General features: G+C 49.9%; 1 protein-coding gene across 1 annotated transcript; it reads right to left on the reverse strand.

Annotated features, from left to right (window-relative positions):
• Nucleotides 1-12,640: 12,640 nt before the first annotated feature.
• On the reverse strand, nt 12,641-19,749 carry ZNF775 (zinc finger protein 775). Its single transcript, XM_079946828.1, has 3 exons — nt 19,641-19,749; nt 16,037-16,138; nt 12,641-14,878 (listed from the first exon to the last, which is right to left on the reverse strand). The coding sequence occupies exons 2-3, from the start codon at nt 16,116-16,118 to the stop codon at nt 13,194-13,196; spliced, it is 1,767 nt and encodes a 588-aa protein (XP_079802954.1). The 5' UTR covers nt 16,119-16,138; nt 19,641-19,749; the 3' UTR covers nt 12,641-13,193.
• Nucleotides 19,750-20,606: the final 857 nt, after the last annotated feature.

Below are 20,606 nucleotides of genomic sequence, written 5' to 3' on the forward strand. Positions count from 1 at the left end.
AAGGACACCGTGAGGTTGTGGGGCTGAGAGAAGGGCAGAGACTGGGTTGTTGTTGTTTTTTTTAAGATATTTAGTAAAGTTTCAAAAAAAAAAAAAAGGTTACAGAATAAGAGAAAAAAGAAAAAAAATACAAAGTACAAAAATAAAAACGATTAAAAACAAATCAATCTTTTCATATCTTATCTTTCATTTGCTTGTTTCCCTGACCTCCTCACACCTCCCTTTTTTTGTATTCCAGTTCAGTTAGATAATTCAGCAAATCCTTTCCCTCCTTGTTTTTATCTTAATCCTTTACCTTGATGTATTATAACTTTGCGTTCTCGCCTAATAACAATTATTTTTACATACTCCTTTATAACATTGCTGCTAAAACCACTTAACTTCAATTCCGACATCATTCTAACATTCATTAATTTTGCAGTATTTATGTAAGTAGTCTTTAAATTTCTTCCAATCTTCTTCCACCAACTCTTCTCCCTGGTCTCGGATTCTGCCAGTCATTTCCGCCACTTCCATGTAGTCCATCACCTTCATCTGCCATTCTTCCAGGGTGGGGGGCAGAGACTGGGTTGTGGGGCTGAGAGAAGGGCAGAGACTGGCCCCCGAGGTCACCACTGAGTGGGTGGGGGGCCATCTGTCACGGGTGCTTCAGCTGAGATGCCTTCATTGTACGGGGATTGGACCAGATGACTCATGGGGTCCCTTCCAACTCTAGGATTCTAGAATTCTTCAATTTGTGGGAAGGGGGGATTAGGCTGAATGGAGTGGTAGGGGAGGTGTCGTACCTCTGGCTCATGCTCCTTCTGAGATGGTTTGGTCCCCAACCTTCACTCCCACCTGTGGCTCCCAGATGCTCTGTGCATGAGACAGTGGCCACATCCCGGGAATGGCTTTGACTGGCCGGCTAGACCAGGCGTAGGCCAACTTGGCCCTCCAGATGTTATGGGACTACAACTCCCATCATCCCTAGCTAACAGGACCGGTGGCCAGGGATGATGGGACTTGTAGTCTCAAAACATCTGGAGGGCCGAGTTGGCCTATGCCAGGGCTAGACCAAGTGCGGGTAGCCAAGGGGTCTCAAAGCCTCAGTGAGTTAGGGGCTTTCCCTGTGTGCGAAGACAGACTCCGGCAGACGGAGTGGACAAGACCAAGCGTGGGTCCAGCAGTCACGAAGGTGGTTTCTGCACTTGTTATAGATGTGGGCATGGCCAATCTTGCCCCTCCAGATGTTTTGGGACTACAATTCCCATCACCCCTGACCACTGGTCCTGTTAGCTAGGGATGATGGGAGTTGTAGTCCCAAAACATCTGGAGGGCCAAGTTTGGCCATGCCTGTGTAGAGGGAAGGGAGCTCAACTAGGAGAAGGAGAAACCTCTGCTGCCTTGTGGGACATCTTTAGGAGAGGGAAAAAGAGTAAACCATACACAAATCTGGACTCCCAAGATGGTGGCATGGCGCCTTGTACGCCTCCTTTCAGCAACTCCTGCAGCCAAGCTGGTGCCAAACGTCTTGCTCTGCTTTCCTTTGGACCCCATCAGTGAGGCTGAGAGGGGGGTCTTGTCATCTGGGCAGCCCAGGAGCTCCAGACACACTGCCCAGGCCTGCACCCCTGAGAGGTCACCTCCAGGCTGCTAATGCAGCAATCTGACTTCACCCCTGGAGGCGCACTCCATTGTCTTTCGAGACAGAGGGATGCCAAATGCTTCCCCTTCTCATTCCTGGATCCAGTTGCTGGGATAGCCTGGCCAGGCTGCTAATGGCCTTCTAAGTTGTTGTTGTTGTTGTTGTTGTTTAGTTGTGTCCGCCTCTTTGTGACCCCCTGGACCAGAGCACGCCAGGCACTCCTGTCTTCCACTGCCTCCCGCAGTTTGGTCAAACTCATGTTCGTAGCTTCGAGAACACTGTCCCACCATCTCGTCCTCTGTCGTCCCCTTCTCCTTGTGCCCTCAATCTTTCCCAACATCAGGGTCTTTTCCAGGGAGTCTTCTCTGCTCATGAGGTGGCCAAAGTCTTGGAGCCTCAGCTTCAGGATCTGTCCTTCCAGTGAGCACTCAGGGCTGATTTCCTTCAGAATGGAGAGGTTTGATTTTCTTGCAGTCCATGGGACTCTCAAGAGTCTCCTCCAGCACCAAAATTCAAAAGCATACATTCTTTGGTGATCAGCCTTCTTCTCATTCCTGGATCCAGTTGCTGGGATGGCCAGGCCAGGCTGCTAATGGCCTGCTAAGTACTTAAGTCCTTAAGGAAACAAAGGGTGTAGCTCTGTGCCAGAGGGCAAACAGGTGGGCTCCCTTTCTGGGTTAGTTAGAAAGACAAAAGGGAAGAGTTGAGAGTTGAACTGTGAGCTAGAAGCTGCAGGCAAAAGCTGGAGGCCGGAAAGGCAGAGAAAAAACCGTGCCTGATTTCTGCTGGGATCCAAGGCTGTGGCCATGGGAGAAGCAAGGCCTTCTTGGGGTGTTAATTCTGTGAACCCCTCCATCGTAGGCTTACGTTGTGTATATACAGTTACAGATAGGTAGCCGTGTTGGTCTGCCATAGTCAAAACAAAAAAATTCCTTCCAGTAGCACCTTAAAGACCAACTAAGTTAGTTCTTGGTATGAGCTTTCGTGTGCATGTACACTTCTTCAGATACACTGAAACAGAAGTTTCCAGACCCTTCTATATAGTGAGAAGGTGGGGAGGGGTATTACTCAGAAGGGTGGTGGGAATGGGTGATTGGCAGATAGCTGTGATGAGCCTGTTGACGACTCTTAACGACTGCAATAGGTCTTACAGGAAAAAGCAAGGGGTGAGAAGGTGAAAAATGGCTTTGTCATGTAGAATGAGATAAGAATCCAAGGTCTTTGTTCAGACCAGGACTCTCCATGGTTTTAAGTTTGGTGATAAGTTGCAATTCAGCAGCTTCTCTTTCCAGTCTATTTCTGAAATTCCTTTGTAGTAAAACAGCTACTTTGAGATCTTGTATAGAATGTCCTGGGAGATTGAAGTGTTCTCCTACTGGTTTCTCTGTCTTGTGATTCCTGATGTCTGATTTATGTCCGTTTATTCTTTGGCGTAAGGTCTGGCCTGTTTGTCCAATATAGAGAGCTGAAGGACACTGTTGGCATTTGATTGCATACACAATGTTAGACGATGAGCAATTAAATAGTCCCGAGATGGTATGTGTGATGTTGTTGGGGCCAGTAATGGTGTTGTCCGGGTGTATGTGGCGGCAAAGTTGGCATCTGGGTTTATTGCAGGCTCTGGTGCCAGTGTCCGTGTTAGGTCTGGTTGTAGTATTATTGTGGGTTAGGAGTTGTTTAAGATTGGGTGGCTGTCTGTAGGCAAAGACCTTGGATTCTTATCTCATTATACATGACAAAGCCATTTTTCACCTTCTCACCCCTTGCTTTTTCCTGTAAGACCTATTGCAGTCGTTAAGAGTCGTCAACAGGCTCATCACAGCTATCTGCCAATCACCCATTCCCACCACCCTTCTGAGTAATACCCCTCCCCACCTTCTCACTATATAGAAGGGTCTGGAAACTTCTGTTTCAGTGTATCTGAAGAAGTGTGCATGCACACGAAAGCTCATACCAAGAACTAACTTAGTTGGTCTTTAAGGTGCTACTGGAAGGAATTTTTTTGTTGTGTATATACGTATGCTATAAATCTTAGAAACACCACATTCTCCCCTATCCCTCATCCCCAAAAGGAAACACAAACCCTGGAGGAGCGCCGGGAACCCCTGGAATCTCCCACCGTTCAGAGACTGGTGTGTAAGGAGAGCCTGCAGGATCAGGCCAATGGGACCATCTTGTCCAGAATCCTGTTCTCACAGTGACCAACCAGATGCCCGTGCGAAACCCGTGAGCAGGATTCAAGCGCAGGAGCAACACTCTCCCCTTCCCGTGGAAGCAGGGTAGAGCCATCGTAGGGAGTAGCCATCGGCAGCCCTCTCCTCCTCCATGAATTTCCCTAATCCTGTGGGAGGGAGTTCCGCAGCTGAACTGTGCACCTGCCTCATTGTGCTTCATGCATTGGTCCAAGCCCTTTTCCGCGCTGCTCAGGTTGGCAGCCAACGCTGTGTTGATGTGAGTTGTTCCCAAGAGACCGGCTGCCGATATTTCACAAGGTTTTCTTAATTCCCTACTACGGTAATTGGGATTCTCACGGAGGCAGCATTGGCCAACCTGTTGCCCTTCAGCAGTTTTGGGATACGGCTCCCGAACGCCGCCCCCCCCCCCCAGCCGTGGGAAAGAGGAAGGCAAGGGAGGCACTGCCTGAGCGTGTCTGGCCTTGTGGCAAGAGGAGATCTGGGCTGGAAACACTCTTGCGGGCGAAAATAAACGGTGGAGATTAAAAATGTGCAGGAAAGGGCAAGCCAGAGGAATAAGGAGCAGCTCCCCAGTGAAGAAAGGCTGGAACATTTGGGGAGTTTAAAAAATGAGGCGAGAAACGAGAAAAGGTTTCTCTCCCTTTCTCATTGCACTAGAGCTCATGCACATCCAATGGAGCTGAATGGAAGATTCTGGAGAGGATCATAGAATCGCAGTTGGAAGGGACCCCTTAGGATCATCTAGACCAACCCACTGCAAGGCAGAAATATATTATTATTATTATTATTATTATTATTATTATTATTATTATTGTTGTTGTTGTTGTTATTATTATTATTATTATTATTATTATTATTTGCTTATACTCCGCCCATCTGGGCAGTTCCCAGCAGAATATTAAAAATAGAATCAAACATTAAAAACATTCCCTAAACAGGGCTGCCTTCAGATGTCTTCCAAAAGTCAGATAGTTGTTTATTTGTTTGACATCTGATCGGAGGGCGTTCCACAGGGTGGGAACTACCACCGAGAAGGCCCTCTGCCTGGTTCCAGTCACCAGTCTGGCTGCCGCATTCTGGATTAGTTGTAATTTCCGGGTCACCTTCAAAGCCCCACAGAGAGCACATTGCAGTAGTCCAGGCGAGAGATAACTAGAGCATGCACCACTCTGGCCAGACAGTCCGTGGGCAGGGAGGGTCTCATCCTGCGTACCAGATGGAGCTGGTAAACAGCTGCCCTGGACACAGAATTGACCTGCGCCTCCATGGACAGCTGTGAGTCCAAAATGACTCCCAGGCTGCGCACCTGGTCCTTCAGGGGCACAGTTACCCCATTCAGGACCAGGGAGTCCTCCACACCCACCCGCCTCCTGTCCCCCAAAAACAGTACTTCTGTCTTGTCAGGATTCAACCTCAATCTGTTAGCCGCCATCCATCCTCCAACCGCCTCCAGATACTCACACAGGACCTTCACCGCCTTCACTGGTTCTGATTTGAAAGAGAGGTAGAGCTGGGTATCATCCGCATACTGATGAACACCCAGCCCAAACCCCCTGATGATCTCTCCCAGCGGCTTCATATTTAAAAAAGCATAAAAATAAAACAGGTTCTTCTGTTGCAGGAGACCAATAAAGATCAACAGCTTGGCCCTGCTTCCTGGGTAGCCAGCCAGCCTCCTTTTGTACCTCCGACCATGACTGGACAAGATGCCACTGGGGATCAAAGGTTTTCAAAGAATATTTGAAATATAAACATAGTAGTTTAAACTCTGTTGCAGCATTCAGGGAACTTCAGTAACAGTTGCAAGGTAGATATAAGAATTAAGACATATTAAGAAAAAGTATCAGCATCTTAAAAAGTAGAGACATCACCTTGCCAACAAAGGTCCGTATAGTAAAAGCTATGGTTTTCCCAGTAGTGATGTATGGAAGTGAGAGCTGGACCATAAAGAAGGCAGATCGCCGAAGAATTGATTCCTTTGAATTATGGTGCTGGAGGAGACTCTTGAGAGTCCCATGGACTGCAAGAAGAACAAACCGATCCATTCTTAAGGAAATCAGCCCTGAGTGCTCACTGGAAGGACAGATCCTGAAGCTGAGGCTCCAATACTTTGGCCACCTCATGAGAAGAGAAGACTCCCTGGAAAAGACCCTGATGTTGGGAAAGATGGAGGGCACAAGGAGAAGGGGACGACAGAGGACGAGATGGTTGGATAGTGCCTTCGAAGCTACAAACATGAGTCTGACCAAACTGCGGGAGGCAGTGGAAGACAGGAGTGCCTGGCGTGCTCTGGTCCATGGGGTCACAAAGAGTCGGACACGACTAAACAACTAAACAACAACAACAAGAAGAAAAAGTTTAATTATGATAGAAGTGTGTATTGCCAATAAGTAATACGAAATTGAAATATGGAATAGACGGGAGGTGGGGTTTTTAGTGTTAAGACCCATTTATGTTTCATCGTTTGTTAAGAAAATTATGTGTCTATGGTTATTCCTGTGTGTAATTTGGTATTTGTGTTTTCTCTTTCTTCTTTTCTTGCTGTATCAATAAAAAATAAAAGAGATAGAGAGGAAGCCAGGAACTGCCAGTGCTCTGTCCCTGAGTCACAGCCCTTCTCCGAAAGCCAATATAGGTCAGGAAGGAGCCAGTGGGGTCTTCCCTGGAGCCCATTGCCCCTCTCCCTGCAGTCAGGGCCACTCCCACCCAGAGAAGCAGTGTTGTCCTAGGATCTTACCCTTCAGCATAAGAACGTGAGACTTGAGCCTCATAGCTCCATTGGTTGGAGCGCTGTGCTGATAAGGCCAAGGTTGCAGGTTCCATCCCCATATGGGGCAGCTGCATATTCCTGCCTTGCGGGGGGTTGGATTAGATGACCCTGGGGGGTCCCTTCCAACTCTACGATTCTATGAAGAACCTCTTGGATCAATGACCCATTGAGTCCAGCATCCTCTTTTCACAGTGACTGACCAGGTGCCCATTACAGGAAACCTGTAAATAAGATCCGAGCACCAGAGCATCTCTCCCCACCTGTGGCTTCCAAAACTGGTACCCAGAAGCGACTGCTGCCTCCGAGGGTGGAGGGCCCAGCAGAACAATCATTCTGGCCTGGTTACCTGCTGGAGGGTTATTTGTCCACCTCCAGGACTCTCTCCTATGCTGGGAATCCCACAGGGCAAAGGATCTGATACCCCACCAGGTGATTCCTCCTCCTCCTCCTCTTTCTGCTCACCTTCCTCCATTTCATGGGGTCTGGATCCCTCATCCGCCGGGATCCAGGGACTGCAGCGGCAGCTCACAGGCAGAGCAGACTTGCTTGCCAACCGATTTACACTCAGAATTTGCAACTGGCCTTCCAGGCCAGAGCAAACACCCAGGGCTCTTCACACAGATTTATAAACGACACTGATTTATTAAGTCCTTGCTGCAAACGAGGACTTATTAAAATATGCAAAGGATGCCATCCATTAGCATATGCACTGCAGGTTTTGAAAGACTGTGTTTGTCCTGCAGAAGTTATTATCCGCCCTCCCTTCCCCACAGGTGGGCGGGGTTTGCAGCACCCAGCGGGGCTCACCTGGGCAGGTGCCACCTACCTGCTTGAGCCGGCCTTTGACACGCATCAGCCAGGGAGGTCAATGGACGGCCGGACGGCCAGGGTGGGAGGTGGGGGTGGGCCTTAGGCCAAAAGAAAAGAGGCTGACTCCATTGCTCAAGCCTCTTTTGCTGTTCTTCCTTCCAGGATCACCCACCCACCTTCCCTCCAATTAATAATTTCTGGCCTCCATAATTTCATCCTAGGTCAGCAGTCTTCAAGTTAATGATTCTTTCCTTACAGGCTAATATTTTGCATTCCAGGTCAGTGGACGCTGCTGCGGTCGTAAGATTGTTGTTGTTTAGTCGTTTAGTTGTGTCCGACTCTTCGTGACCCCATGGACCAGAGAACGCCAGGCACTCCTGTCCTCCACTGCCCCCCGCAGCTTGGTCAGACTCATGCTGGTAACCTCGAAAACACTATCCAACCATCTCGTCCTCTGTCGCCCCCTTCTCCTTGTGCCCTCCATCTTTCCCAACATCAGGGTCTTCTCCAGGGAGTCTTCTCTTCTCATGAGGTGGCCAAAGTACTGGAGCCTCAGCTTCACAATCTGTCCTTCCAGTGAGCACTCAGGGCTGATTTCCTTCAGAATGGAGAGGTTTGGTCTTCTTGCAGTCCATGGGACTCTCAAGAGTCTCCTCCAGCACCATAATTCAAAAGCATCAATTCTTCGGCGATCAGCCTTCTTTATGGTCCAGCTCTCACTTCCATACATCACTACTGGGAAAACCATAGCTTTAACTATACGGACCTTTGTTGGCAAGGTGATGTCTCCACTATGACCTGTTCATCTTGGGTGCCCTGCTCGGCATAGTTCATAGCTTCTCTGAGTTCTTCAAGCCCCTTCGCCACGGCAAGGCAGTGATCCATGAAGGGGCGGTCATAAGATAGTTGCTGTATTCAGAAGCGGGAAGGAATTTTCCCTGCATTGGCAGGTCTTGCCTTCCCCATAGCATTTTGTCACAACTTTGGCGGTTTTTAGGCCTTGGCAAGGTAGCCTTTAGTCTAACATCAAGTCGGGGGGATGCATTCATGCTCCCTCCCCATGCAGTGGCGCTTGCAGGGCCCGTTAAAGGGCAAAAACTGGGAGTCCCTGGCCCTAGAGCGGCGGCATGTAGGTCAAACTCCCGGGACAAGGTCGGAGGAAGGACATGCTATGTAAGTTTGCACTTTGCAGTCCCCTCTCACTGGACCTCATCTGCCTGCATATCCTCAGCCAGGCGGGCGGAGAGGGTTACCTGCCAAGGCCTGTGCCAAGTTTCCCACTTCTGAAGTTCAATAAAGTTGTGGCCAATTTGAACCCCATACTCTGGTCTCGTTTCATCATTTGCGGTAAAGGGGTGGGCACCACAGACAGGGTTTAGAGTGTGTGCCTGCCAGCAGGGTTAACTACCTCTTGACTTTTTTTTTTTTTTAAACCCTCTTTGTCTTACACTGGCATAGGCAAACTTGGCTGTTTTGGAACTACAACTCCCATCATCCCTAGCTAACAGGACCAGTGGTCAGGGACGATGGGAACTGTAGTCCCGAAACAGCTGGAGGGCCAAGTTTGCCTATGCCTGGTCTTCCAGTTGATTGCAATCATCTCAATCACTTACTTTTAAATTATTTTGCTGATAATTTAAATGTGTTTCTCTCTTCCCTCCCTCCACCCCGGCCACCTGCCTGCTAACTGCTTTCAGGGTTTTATTCCAATGAGGCAGGTTTTTCATTTTGTTCAGTAAATAAGTGTCTATTTGAGAGGCAGGGTGGTGTAGTGGCTAGAGTGCCAGGCTGGGAGAGACCCAGGTTCGAAACCCCACTTGGCCAGAAAGCCCGCTGGACGTGAACTTAGGGGCCAGCCACTGCCCTCTCCACCTCTTGCCTCCCTTGCAGGGGTGTTGAGGTGGTGGTTAAATGAGGCCAGGGAGAACCATGTGGACCATGTTGAGTTCCTTGGAGAAAAACGGTGGCCTATAAATGCAATAATCAATCAATCAATCAATCAATCAATCAATCAATCAATTATTGCATGGTGCAAATGTGGTCCTAGAAAGCCAAGGTTCTGGCTCAGCTCCCCATCAATCCTGAATCTAGTCCACAGTTTCCCAAACTTGGGTCTCTGGCTGTTTTGGGACTACAACTCCCACCATCCCTAGCTAGCAGGACCAGTGGGTCAGGGGCGATGGGAACTGTAGTCCCAAAACAGCCGGAGTCCCACGTTTGGGAAACCCCGATCTAGTCTTATTAACGTGGATCCTAAATGTCAGTCCTGCCAGTGGCCTCCCCAGCCGCTCTCTGGCATTAGCGGGCAGCAAATGCCCCACCCTTGCGGATCTGGTCCAGGAACTGGTGGCCATGAATACAGAAGGAGGGAGAACGGAGTGTGCCCCAGAACCAGGCCTGCGGGCTTGGCCTTTGGACATGCCAATCCGGGGGAGGAATCCAGATCATCGTCCTTGCATGCTGACCCAAGCCATGTCTCCACAATCAAGGATCACACTTCAAAACGACCTTGACAGATTAGAGAACTGGGCCAAAACAAACAAGATGAATTTTAACAGGGAGAAATGTAAAGTATTGCACTTGGGCAAAAGAAATGAGAGGCACAAATACAAGATGGGTGACACCTGGCTTGAGAGCAGTACATGTGAAAAGGATCTAGGAGTCTTGGTTGACCACAAACTTGACATGAGCCAACAGTGACGCAGCAGCTAAAAAAGCCATTGCAATTCTGGGCTGCATCAATAGGAGTATAGCATCTAGATCAAGGGAAGTAATAGTGCCACTGTATTCTGCTCTGGTCAGACCTCACCTGGAGTACTGTGTCCAGTTCTGGGCACCACAGTTCAAGAAGGACACGGACAAACTGGAACGTGTCCAGAGGAGGGCAACCAAAATGGCCAAAGGCCTGGAAACGATGCCTTATGAGGAACGGCTAAGGGAGCTGGGCATGTTTAGCCTGGAGAAGAGGAGGTTAAGGGGTGATATGATAGCCATGTTCAAATATATAAAAGGATGTCACATAGAGGAGGGAGAAAGGTTGTTTTCTGCTGCTCCAGAGAAGCGGACACGGAGCAATGGTTCCAAACTACACTACAAACAAGCCTCTCTGGGCTGCTCCCAACAGAATAATAATAATAATAATAATAAAGCGATAAATCATCAAACATTAAAATCTTCCCTAAACAGGGCTGCCTTCAGATGTTTTTTAAAATGTGCTGCACTTTCCCTGCTCCCCAAAGCAAGAGTGGGGAGACTTGGGCCCTCCAGTCGCCGCTGATCTACAACTCCCATCAGCCTCGGCAAGCATAGGGGCAGAATCATAGAACTGCAGTTGGAAGGGACCCCCAAGGAGCATCTAGTCCAACCCTCTGCAAAGTCTAACCTCGCTGCTAAATGATGATGGGAGGTGTTATCTGGCACACCCGCGACTAACGGAGAAACAAGATCACCTCCGTCCTATGCTCAGGTTGTATATATGTGTAAGTAAAACCATATACCCTGAAGACATCGCCGTCTCCGCTGACCTTCCAAGGAAACTGGACCTTGGGCCTGGAACCCCGGGGGTCTCTCAGCTCTCAGAGATCGGGGGGGGGCACGTAAAAGCAGCAAGAGAAACAGCGGCACATTTCACAGATGTTTTAATGGAATCTCCACCCCACTAAGAAAAGGCCCCGCTCTCAAGTGACCGATGGTCTCCCTGCGGTAAATGCACTTGAGGCACTGATTCACACGTGACAGAATGAAGGGGTTATGTCTGAATGAGCAGGCGTGGATCTGCCCTTTGGAAGAACGTCAGCCCTCTCCGTGGGTCTGAAACAAGCAGGTTGTTAAGATTTCTTTACAATCATTAGAAATTTAACGCTCGATGGGCACTGAAAACTCTGCTCTAAGGTTCGGAAGAAACCTTGCTTCCTTCCGGAAGGGGTCTCTGTGGGGTTGGCGATGAGAGGAGCCGGGAAAAGTCTGGAGTCTGTTAAGAAACTGGGAGGGCCAGGTCATGAGCCAACTCCAAACTTTTGCTGGATGCTGAAAGGATGCAAGAGGCAAGTTTTAAAAAGGAACTTTTAACAGCCTTGCCATCTTTCCCAGCTTGGTTCCCCACTAAATGCTTTGGACTGCAACTCCCATCATGCTGCGCTGGCTGGGGGCTGATGGGAGTTGTAGTCCAAAATACCTCGGAGGGCACCAGGTTGCTGAAGGCTGGGCTACACTGAATGTAGCCCAGCCATAATGGATCACAACACATTCAACAACTACCTTATTTTCGCAGTTGCAGAAAAATGGCAAAGAGGAGGTTACCCAGCTCCTGGTGTGTTATATTTGACATGGTTGGTCACACGTGATGCCCTGGATGGTCACATGCAGTGCCCTGGTGCCTGGTCTGAGGTGGCTGTCCCCTCCATACTTCAGCTAAGTTCAGGGATATGCGGACAAGCTCACCAGGAAATAAGTTCACACCTCATACATCAGCCAGGAAACTTCATTTGACCTGTTCTGACCACCCAGCAAAGAACACTGAGCAATACCATATCCACTCTGCATCAGGCACACAGGGCAACCCCTGGGGTCCCATCCGGTCCCAACACCAGGAAGGCTCTGCCCATTCTCATACAACGCTTTTCCTTTGCGCAAACCACAAATGGCCACCCTCCAGATGTGTGGGAGTACAACTCCCATTAACTGACACAGCTCAACACACCTGGAAGCTGATGGGAGTTGTAGTCCAAATCTTTCGGACGACGCCCAGGCTGCTTCATGTTGTGACTACTATTTGGGAGTCCTTATGCAAAGGACTAGTGATGTATGGAAGTGAGAGCTGGACCATAAAGAAGGCTGATCACCAAAGAATTGATGCTTTTGAATTCTGGTGCTGGAGGAGACTCTTGAGAGTCCCATGGACTGCAAGAAGATCAAACCTCTCCATTCTGAAGGAAATCAGCCCTGAGTGCTCACTGGAAGGACAGATCCTGAAGCTGAGGCTCCAGTACTTTGGCCACCTCATGAGAAGAGAAGACTCCCTGGAGAAGACCCTGATGTTGGGAAAGATGGAGGGCACAAGGAGAAGGGGGCGACAGAGGACGAGATGGTTGGATAGTGTTTTCGAGGTTACCAGCATGAGTCTGACCAAGCTGCGGGGGGCAGTGGCGGACAGGAGTGCCTGGCGTTCTCTGGTCCATGGGGTCACGAAGAGTCGGACACGACTAAACGACTAAACAACAACAACAACAACAACAAATGCAAAGGACACGCTCTTGACCTAAGTCTGGGGTGGGGAAACTTACAAAAGAGCAGCAGCTCAGTCCATGTTGTTGCCCTTTACCCAGACTTGGTATCCCAACACAGCATGGGTAGGGAAACTAAGGCCCGGGGGCCGGATCCAGCCCAATCGCCTTCTCAAGCTGGCCCGCAGACGGTCTGGGAATCAGTGTGTTTTTACATTAGTAGAATGTGTCCTTTTATTTAAAATGTATCTCGGGGTTATTTGTGGGGCATAGGAATTCGTTCATTATTTTTTTCCAAAATACAGTCCGGCCCCCTACAAGGTCTGAGGGACGGTGGACCAGCCCCCTGCTGAAAAAGTTTGCTAACCCCTGTGCTGCAGCATTGATGCAGCAGATCCCGCAGCAAGATTCCACTCTTGCAAACCACAAACACAAAGGAGAATATTACAGTTGAGCAGAACGGACAGACGGACGGACGGACGGACACACACACACACACACACACACACACACACTTTGTCCTGGCCTGCAAGAAAGGCAGGTTTTGGCAACGATCCCCTGAGCCGGTGGTCCTATCGCGCCTCCACCTTCAGAGCGGGAGCCGGCCCTTGCGGGGCGCCCTTCCTGTGCACCCGCTGATGCTTGGCGAGGTGGTGCTTTTGGACGAAGCGCTTCCCGCACTCGGCGCAGGGGTAGGGCTTCTCCCCCGTGTGGTAGCGCTGGTGCCGGACCAGGTTGGGCTTCTGGCTGAAGCGCTTCCCGCACTCGCCGCACTGGTAAGGCCTCTCGCCGGTGTGGATCCGGCGGTGGATGGTGAGAGCCGACCACGACACGAAGCCTTTCCCGCACTCGTTGCAGATGTACTGCTTCTGTTCCGGGAATGGGGGCTTGGGCAGCTCAGGCTTCCAGAAGACCCCCTTCTTTGTCTGCAAGAGAGCCAGCGGCCGAGTCCCCGGCTCCACGATCAGGACCGGCTGCCCGCCGTCGCCCTGCAGCCCAGAGACCTCAGCGGGGCGGAAAAGGCCCTGCCCACCGGCCATCAGCGATTCCACCACTGCCTCCAAGCTCTCCGGGTGTCCCAGAGCGAAGCGCCCGGCGCCCCGCTCCACCAATGCCTCGGATCCCGCGTGGCCAGCCCTCTGGTGCCCCGTGAGGCTTCCCTTGGTGGGGAAGGTCTGCCCGCAGGCGTGGCACTGGAAACCCTTCTCTGCCGCGTGGGTCCGCTGGTGCTTGAGCAGGTGCTGCTTCTGGGTGAAGCCTTTTCCACACTCGGCGCAGGCGTGAGGCCTCTCGCCGCTGTGGTACCGGAGGTGGCGCAGGAGGTTGGGCTTCTGGGTGAAGCTCTTCCCGCACTGGGAGCATGGAAAGGGCTTCTCGCCCGTGTGGATGCGCTGGTGGATGCTGAGCGAGGACCACCAGGTGAAGCCTTTGCCGCACTCGCTGCAGATGAACTTCTTCACCCCCCGACGGCGCCCCGCGGGCCGCGCTGGCGCCCAGTTCAGGCCGGCCCGCACCTCCTCCCGCTGCCTTGCCACCGTCTCCCGGTAGGCCTCCTTCAGCTCCTGGAAAACCAGCCGGCGCTGGCGGGCATGGACCCGGCGGTGGAGGCGCAGAACCACCTTGTTGCTGAAGCTCCGCTGGCACTCGGGGCAGGCGCTTGGGCTCGGCCACGCCCGGAAATGGGTCCACTGGTGCTTGGCGAGGTGCTGTTTCTGGCGGAAGCGGCGCTCGCACCTGGCGCACTGGAAGGGCCGCTCCCCGGTGTGGTGGCGCAGGTGGCACAACAGGTTGGGCCTCTGGCTGAAGCACCTCCCGCACGCCTGGCACCCGAAGGGCTTCCCCCTGGTGTGGGTGCACTGGTGGGTGTTCAGCGACGACCGCAAGGCAAAGCCTTTCCCACACTCCCCGCAGGTGAAGTCTCCTTCCACGGCGCCCGTTCTCTGGGTCGCTTTGCCCTCCCCAACTCGGACGGCGCTGCGCAGCTCTTCACCTGCCAAGTCCGCCCTTCCTGCGCCAATGGTGCGCAAGCCCCTGCTTCCTTCGGGGTTGGGGTCGTCTTCTTCCTCCTCCTCCGCTGGGGGCATCTTCTGGTTCCTCGCTGCCAGTCTGTGCCATCGAGGGAAACTCCTTCTCCAGCTGGTGCACTGAAAAATGGCGCCTTTCGCTGCCCGCTTCCTGTCGCTGGTTCCGTTTGGTTTCTTGGCCTCTTCTTCTGGACAACTTCCTTCTTCCATATATCTGGTCGTGCAGAGGACTTCTGGAAGACAAAAGGGAAATAACAGAGCCAGAGGTTGGTGGTTGTCCTTTCGAAGGAATAAAAATAAAATGAAAAGGAATAAGAATAAAAGTAAATAAAAATAAAAAGGAATAATTGCCTTGTGGCAACAGGAGATCTGGGCTGGAAACACTCTTGCGGGCGAAAATAAACGGTGGAGATTAAAAATGTGCAGGAAAGGGCAAGCCAGAGGAATAAGGAGCAGCTCCCCAGTGAAGAAAGGCTGGAACATTTGGGGAGTTTAAAAAATGAGGCACGGGGTGAAGAAACGAGAAAAGGTTTCTCTCCCTTTCTCATTGCACTAGAGTTCATGCACATCCAATGGAGCTGAATGGAAGATTCTGGAGAGGATCATAGAATCGCAGTTGGAAGGGACCCCTTAGGATCATCTAGACCAACCCACTGCAAGGCAGAAATTTATTATTATTATTATTATTATTATTATTATTATTATTATTATTATTTACTTATGCTCCACCCATCTGGGCAGTTCCCAGCAGAATATTAAAAATGGAATCAAACATTAAAAGCTTCCCTAAACAGGGCTGCCTTCTTCCAAAAGTCAGATAGTTGGTTTATTTCCTTGACATCTGATGGGAGGGCATTCCGCAGGGTGGGAGCCATCACCGAGAAGGCCCTCTGGCTGGTTCCAGTCACCAGTCTAGCTGCCGCATTCTGCATTAGTTGTAGTTTCCGGGTCACCTTCAACGGTGGCCCCACGTAGAGCGCATTGCAGTAGTCCAAGCGAGAGATAACTAGAGCATGCACCACTCTGGCGAGACAGTCCGCAGGAAGGGAGGGTCTCATCCTGCGTACCAGATGGAGCTGGCAGACAGCTGCCCTGGACACAGAATTGACCTGCGCCTCCATGGACAGCTGTGAGTCCAAAATGACTCCCAGGCTGCGCAACTGGTCCTTCAGGGGCACAGTTACCCCATTCAGGACCAGGGAGTCCCCCACACCAGCCCGCCCCCTGTCCCCCAAAAACAGTACTTGGGTTTCTAGAGACAGAGGTGTGCCCAGGAGAACCTCCATGCTATGCACTTGCTCCTTCAGAGGGAGCGTGACCCCAAATAAAATGGGTAACTTGCCTCCCCGATGGGCATGAGGGCTCCCCACATCTTGGAGAACAACACAAACCTGAGCTGACGTTCCGGGACGCTTCGTTTTCTCCAGAATCTCTCTTACACAGGAGGCCACCGTTCTCTCTCCTCTCCTCCATCCTTCCCGGCTCTGAGAAGCCTGGAAAATGCAGGAACAGCCATTAATTTGGGAGGAAGAGGCAGCCCAACGTCTCTTGTGCGGTTGGGAGAAGCAACCGCAGAACATCATAAGCCAAGGAGGATTTCAAGGGAGAAACCAGCCAGCCACCGTCCTCCCCCAGGAGGCAGGAGGTCCAGGATGCTGGGCTTTGAAACCCGGAACGCCACAAATATCCGGAATGGCAAAGTGCAATGAGGAAGAGGATGTTAAATATAGGCCTGTTCATTGGATGGAGCACGTCAGCTCTCATAGCAAATTCTCCCCCATTGAACTTGTCCAATCCTCTTTTAAAGCTATGCAGGCTGGTGGCCACCATTGCCTCCTGTGGCAAGGAGTTCCACAGTTTAACGATGAAGTGCATGAATAAGTCCTTCCTTTTCTACGTTCTGAATCTTCCAACATTCAGCTCCACCGTATGTCCACGACTTCTAATGTTATGAGAGAGGGAGAAAAACTTTTCTCTCTTTTTTAGTTTTTTATTTATACTTTTCAAATTTATACATTTCATTAGTTTTACAATCAATTTGACATTTCAAAAACTGACATCCTTCCCCGCTCTCTTTTCTCTCTCTCCACTTTCTCCTTGCCAGGAGTAATTTTACAAACTTCTAGTATGTCAACTCTTCCTCACCTTTCCCCTAAACTCAAACCAAACGCCGCACCCTTTCCTCACCAGAGAGTCGCTCCATCCCCTCGATCTATTGCTTTGCCCTTTCCTGAACACTTTCCCAACTCTATAACATGATTTTTGAGGCGAGGCAACCAGAACTGAACCCAGTGCTCCCAATGCAGCCACACCACAGATATGTTTAACAGCATTACTATAATGGCAGTTTTAGTTTCAATTCCTTTCTTTATGATCCTAATGTTAAAAGGAACAGGAGTCTCTCGATTACCCAAAGATGGAAAACATTGCCTGATTTCAACAACACACTAATGGTGGAATAAGATGTGGAAAATTGCATTACATGAAAAACTTACCTGGTGGTACACCTATTTTTTTTGAAAGGCAAAACAAAGGTAACCTCTTTTGTCTCTGTTTGGTGGGATTTCATTGAAGGAAGGTAAATGCATTTTCTCTTCCACAAATCTCTGAAGAAATTTGGAATAAGTAACATCAAACTGGTTGAATTTCTTTTCTTGGTGCAATTTAGAGCCTTTTCTTCTTGGTGCTCCTTATGTCTCTAAAGATCACTTTTAGAGTTTCATGTTTTTATGTCAGGTGTGCCCCATCTCTTGTTCTCTCTCATTTCCCATGACGGTATCTTCCACTCACCTGCCCGCATATCATTGCAGATATCCAGGTAACCAGCTTTATAACCTCTTCTTGTGAATGTAACATCCCATGACAGCCCTAGCATATATATATATAAATTAAAGGTCCAGCAACCACCTCTGCAAGTGACCAAGGCAGCAAGATAAACTAAAATAAAATCTGGCCAGCTGTCAAGCACGACAGGTGCACGTCCCCGTCCCCCCGCCATGGAGAAACCTCCACCTGTTCGAGTCCTCCTTATCCTGCAGCTGTCCGAAGTCACAGCGCCTCCATCTAGGGAGGGGAAGTGGCAACCCCCATGAGGTACCTCTATAGCCACAGGCAAAATATGCATCATATATAATCATATATAATGTTTAACAGACCACTGTGTTTTAATACTTTGTTGGAAGCCACCCAGAGTGGCTGGGAAAACCCAGCCAGAAGGGCGGAATATAAATAAATTATTATTATTGTTATTATTATTATGATGGAAAGGACCCCAAGGGTCAATCTACTCCAACGCCCTGCAAGGCAGAAATCTCTGGAAAGGAATTAATTGGCTTTAGCAGAAAGGTTTGAAGGAGTTAAGTTTAAATATGGTTTAAATTTTGAAATTTTATTGTTTTGAAGGTAAGATAAGGTTAAAGAAATTAACGGTAAACTGAACTGTAAAATTTTTGAATGTTAATGATGTTGAAATGAAATGAAGTGGTTCTAGTAATAAGGTAAAATAAGAATTTGCAAGAATGGGTTGATATTAGACGAAAATTTGAAGCTATAATATGTGAGGATAAATAATTAAATGAATTTGCTGAACCAATTTTTAAATGGAATACAAAAAAGGGAGGTGTGAGGAAGTCAGGAAAATAAGTAAATGAACGGTAAGAAATGAAAAAGAGGGATTTTTATTTTTTATTTTTCTTTCTATGTTGAATTTTGGTTTTTGTATTTTTCTTGTGTTTTTTGTTTATCGTTTTGTAACTTTTTTCTTGTTAAAAATTTAATAAAATATTTATTTTTTAAAAAAAAAGAAATCTCAGCTAAAGCATCCCTGACAGATGGCCACCCAACCTCTGCTTAGAAACCTCCACAGGTTCGAGTCCACAGGTTCAAGCAGGAGAGAACAAGCTTGCTACATTTTCCAGATATTGGAACGTTCCTCTTAAGTCTTGATCATCTTGGTCTCCCTCCTCTGCACTGACCTCCCAGCTTGTCCAAACCATCCTTAAACTGTGGTACCCAGAACGAGACACAGGACTTGAAGGCAGAAGAGAGCGGGGATGTGACTTCCCTTAATCTGTACAGAAGACATCACTCCCATATAGACTCTTAGCAGCCTGGCTCAAAATCTCCCTGGGGCAGCCATAAGGAGCAAGATTTTTTCTCTCCACCACTGCGGAGAAGAAACAAGGGGAAGGAATGGCTTGAGCGGCTGAATTGATGGCTGTCAGAGCAACTAAGGTCCTGGGCCAGAAAAGTTGACAGCGTGAGCAAGAGGACACCTCCACCGTTTCCCAGCTCTAAGGACAATCTGCTTTAGGCAGGGCCTTTTTAATTTGTGGCAGATACACAGCATCCTGCATGAAGCTCCGGCGCTGCTGCCAGTCAGTGCTGACAATACTGAACTCAGCGGAGGAATGATATGGCTCTGCATAAGGCTGCTTCCTATATTATCACATTACATTACATTATATTCTTATTAGGGAAGGTTGGTGGTAGCGGTTGCTTAGCATGCAGAAGGTTCTGAGTTCGAATTCCTGTAGTATGTCCAGGTTTGGGGGGGGGGGGTGCAGACTCCCCTGCCTGAAATGCTGCGGGTCAGAGGAGGCGGCCCTGAGCTAGGTGGACCCACACGGTCTGACTCTGTAGGCTGCCAGCTGGGCACGACCTCCTCCGCCTCCTGCACAGGCAGGCAGCCCACACTCATCGGTGCCAGCTGAGCCCGGAGAGGAGGATGCCCATCTTGGATCTGGCAGCTGCTGCGAATCTGCAAATGCCCCAACCAAAGGAAGTCGCCGGAGGACCCGGGAGCCAAAGGCCGAGGGCACCCGCTTGGCTCGGCTGCGCGCCTGGGCATGGCGGGCTCCCTTCCTGCAGCCAGCAGAAGGCTCCGGGGGCTTCCTCCTTTGATTCCCCCCAGCAGATCCCGGGATCCTGCTGGGATCCAGTGGATCTTCAGCGCTGAGCATGCCAACACCCCCCCCCCCAAAAAAATGCTCCTACCTGGTGACTTGGGCTCTGCCAGCCAATCCCCACCTTCTGCAACCAGCTGGCTCCTCTGTTTGCACTGGCCAAGAGAATGCAATGCCACCTTAAGCAGCTCCGGTGCAATGATTGGCTGCGGCGCCTGCCAATCTCATCCCCGGGAGGGGGGCGGGACCGCGGAGGAAAGGCTTCGCGCAGAAGCGAGAGAAGAGAAAGGACGCCGGCGCGCAAGGAAGCACGAAGCGGCGCCTGCGATTGGCTGCGGCGCACAGCCGGGCCGGCGCCATTGGAGAAAGGGAGGGCCAATAGGAAGGTGGCTGGTGCAGCTCGCTCCGCCCCCTCCTCCTCCGCAGGTCAAGGCTTAACCCCTGCGCGTCCAGAGGAAAGTGAAACTGAATAGAAGGAGCACAATCGCGACAAGAAAAGGTGTGATGATAGATAGATAGATAGATAGATAGATAGATAGATAGATAGATAGATAGATAGATAGATAGATAGATAGATAGATAGATAGATAGATAGATAGATGTTATTATTTTTAATAACTTTTAAAAAATAACTTTTAATAACTTTAAATATTATATTTACTAACTTTAAAAAATAGAATTGTGAAGTTGGGACCCCCAAGGGTCATCTAGTCCGACCCGCTGCAATGCTGGAATCGCAACTAAGGAATCCTTGACAACCTCTTTTTAGAACCCCCCACAATGCTGTCTGCACGCCCGCGTCCTTGAACCCTGGGGCCCCAGGTGTTGTGGGACTGAAATCCCCATCGTCCCCAGCCAGCATGACCAATGGTCAGAGCAGTGGGAGTTTGACTCCAACCACATCTGGGGACTCGAGGCTGGAGAGCAATGGAGTCTGCACTGGCTGGCAGCAGCTCTCCGGGGTCCCGAAAGGACTCTCTCCCAGGGACTGGACCTGGGACCTTCTGCCTCGGAAACAGATGCTCTCTGCCACTGAGCTAGGGCCCTTCTGGACCAA

The sequence above is a fragment of the Podarcis cretensis genome (genome assembly GCF_951804945.1).
Source record: "Podarcis cretensis genome assembly, chromosome: 12".
Classification (NCBI taxonomy): Eukaryota; Metazoa; Chordata; class Lepidosauria; order Squamata; family Lacertidae; genus Podarcis; species Podarcis cretensis.

Bases quoted from the DNA above. Each gene is read 5' to 3' on its own strand.
- ZNF775 (XM_079946828.1), bottom strand. From the start codon at position 16,118: ATGGAGGAGAGGAGAGAGAACGGTGGCCTCCTGTGTAAGAGAGATTCT. The intron at 14,879-16,036 runs GTTTGTGTTGTT...TTTGTCTTCCAG, and splicing joins GTCCCGGAACGTCAGCTCAG to AAGTCCTCTGCACGACCAGA.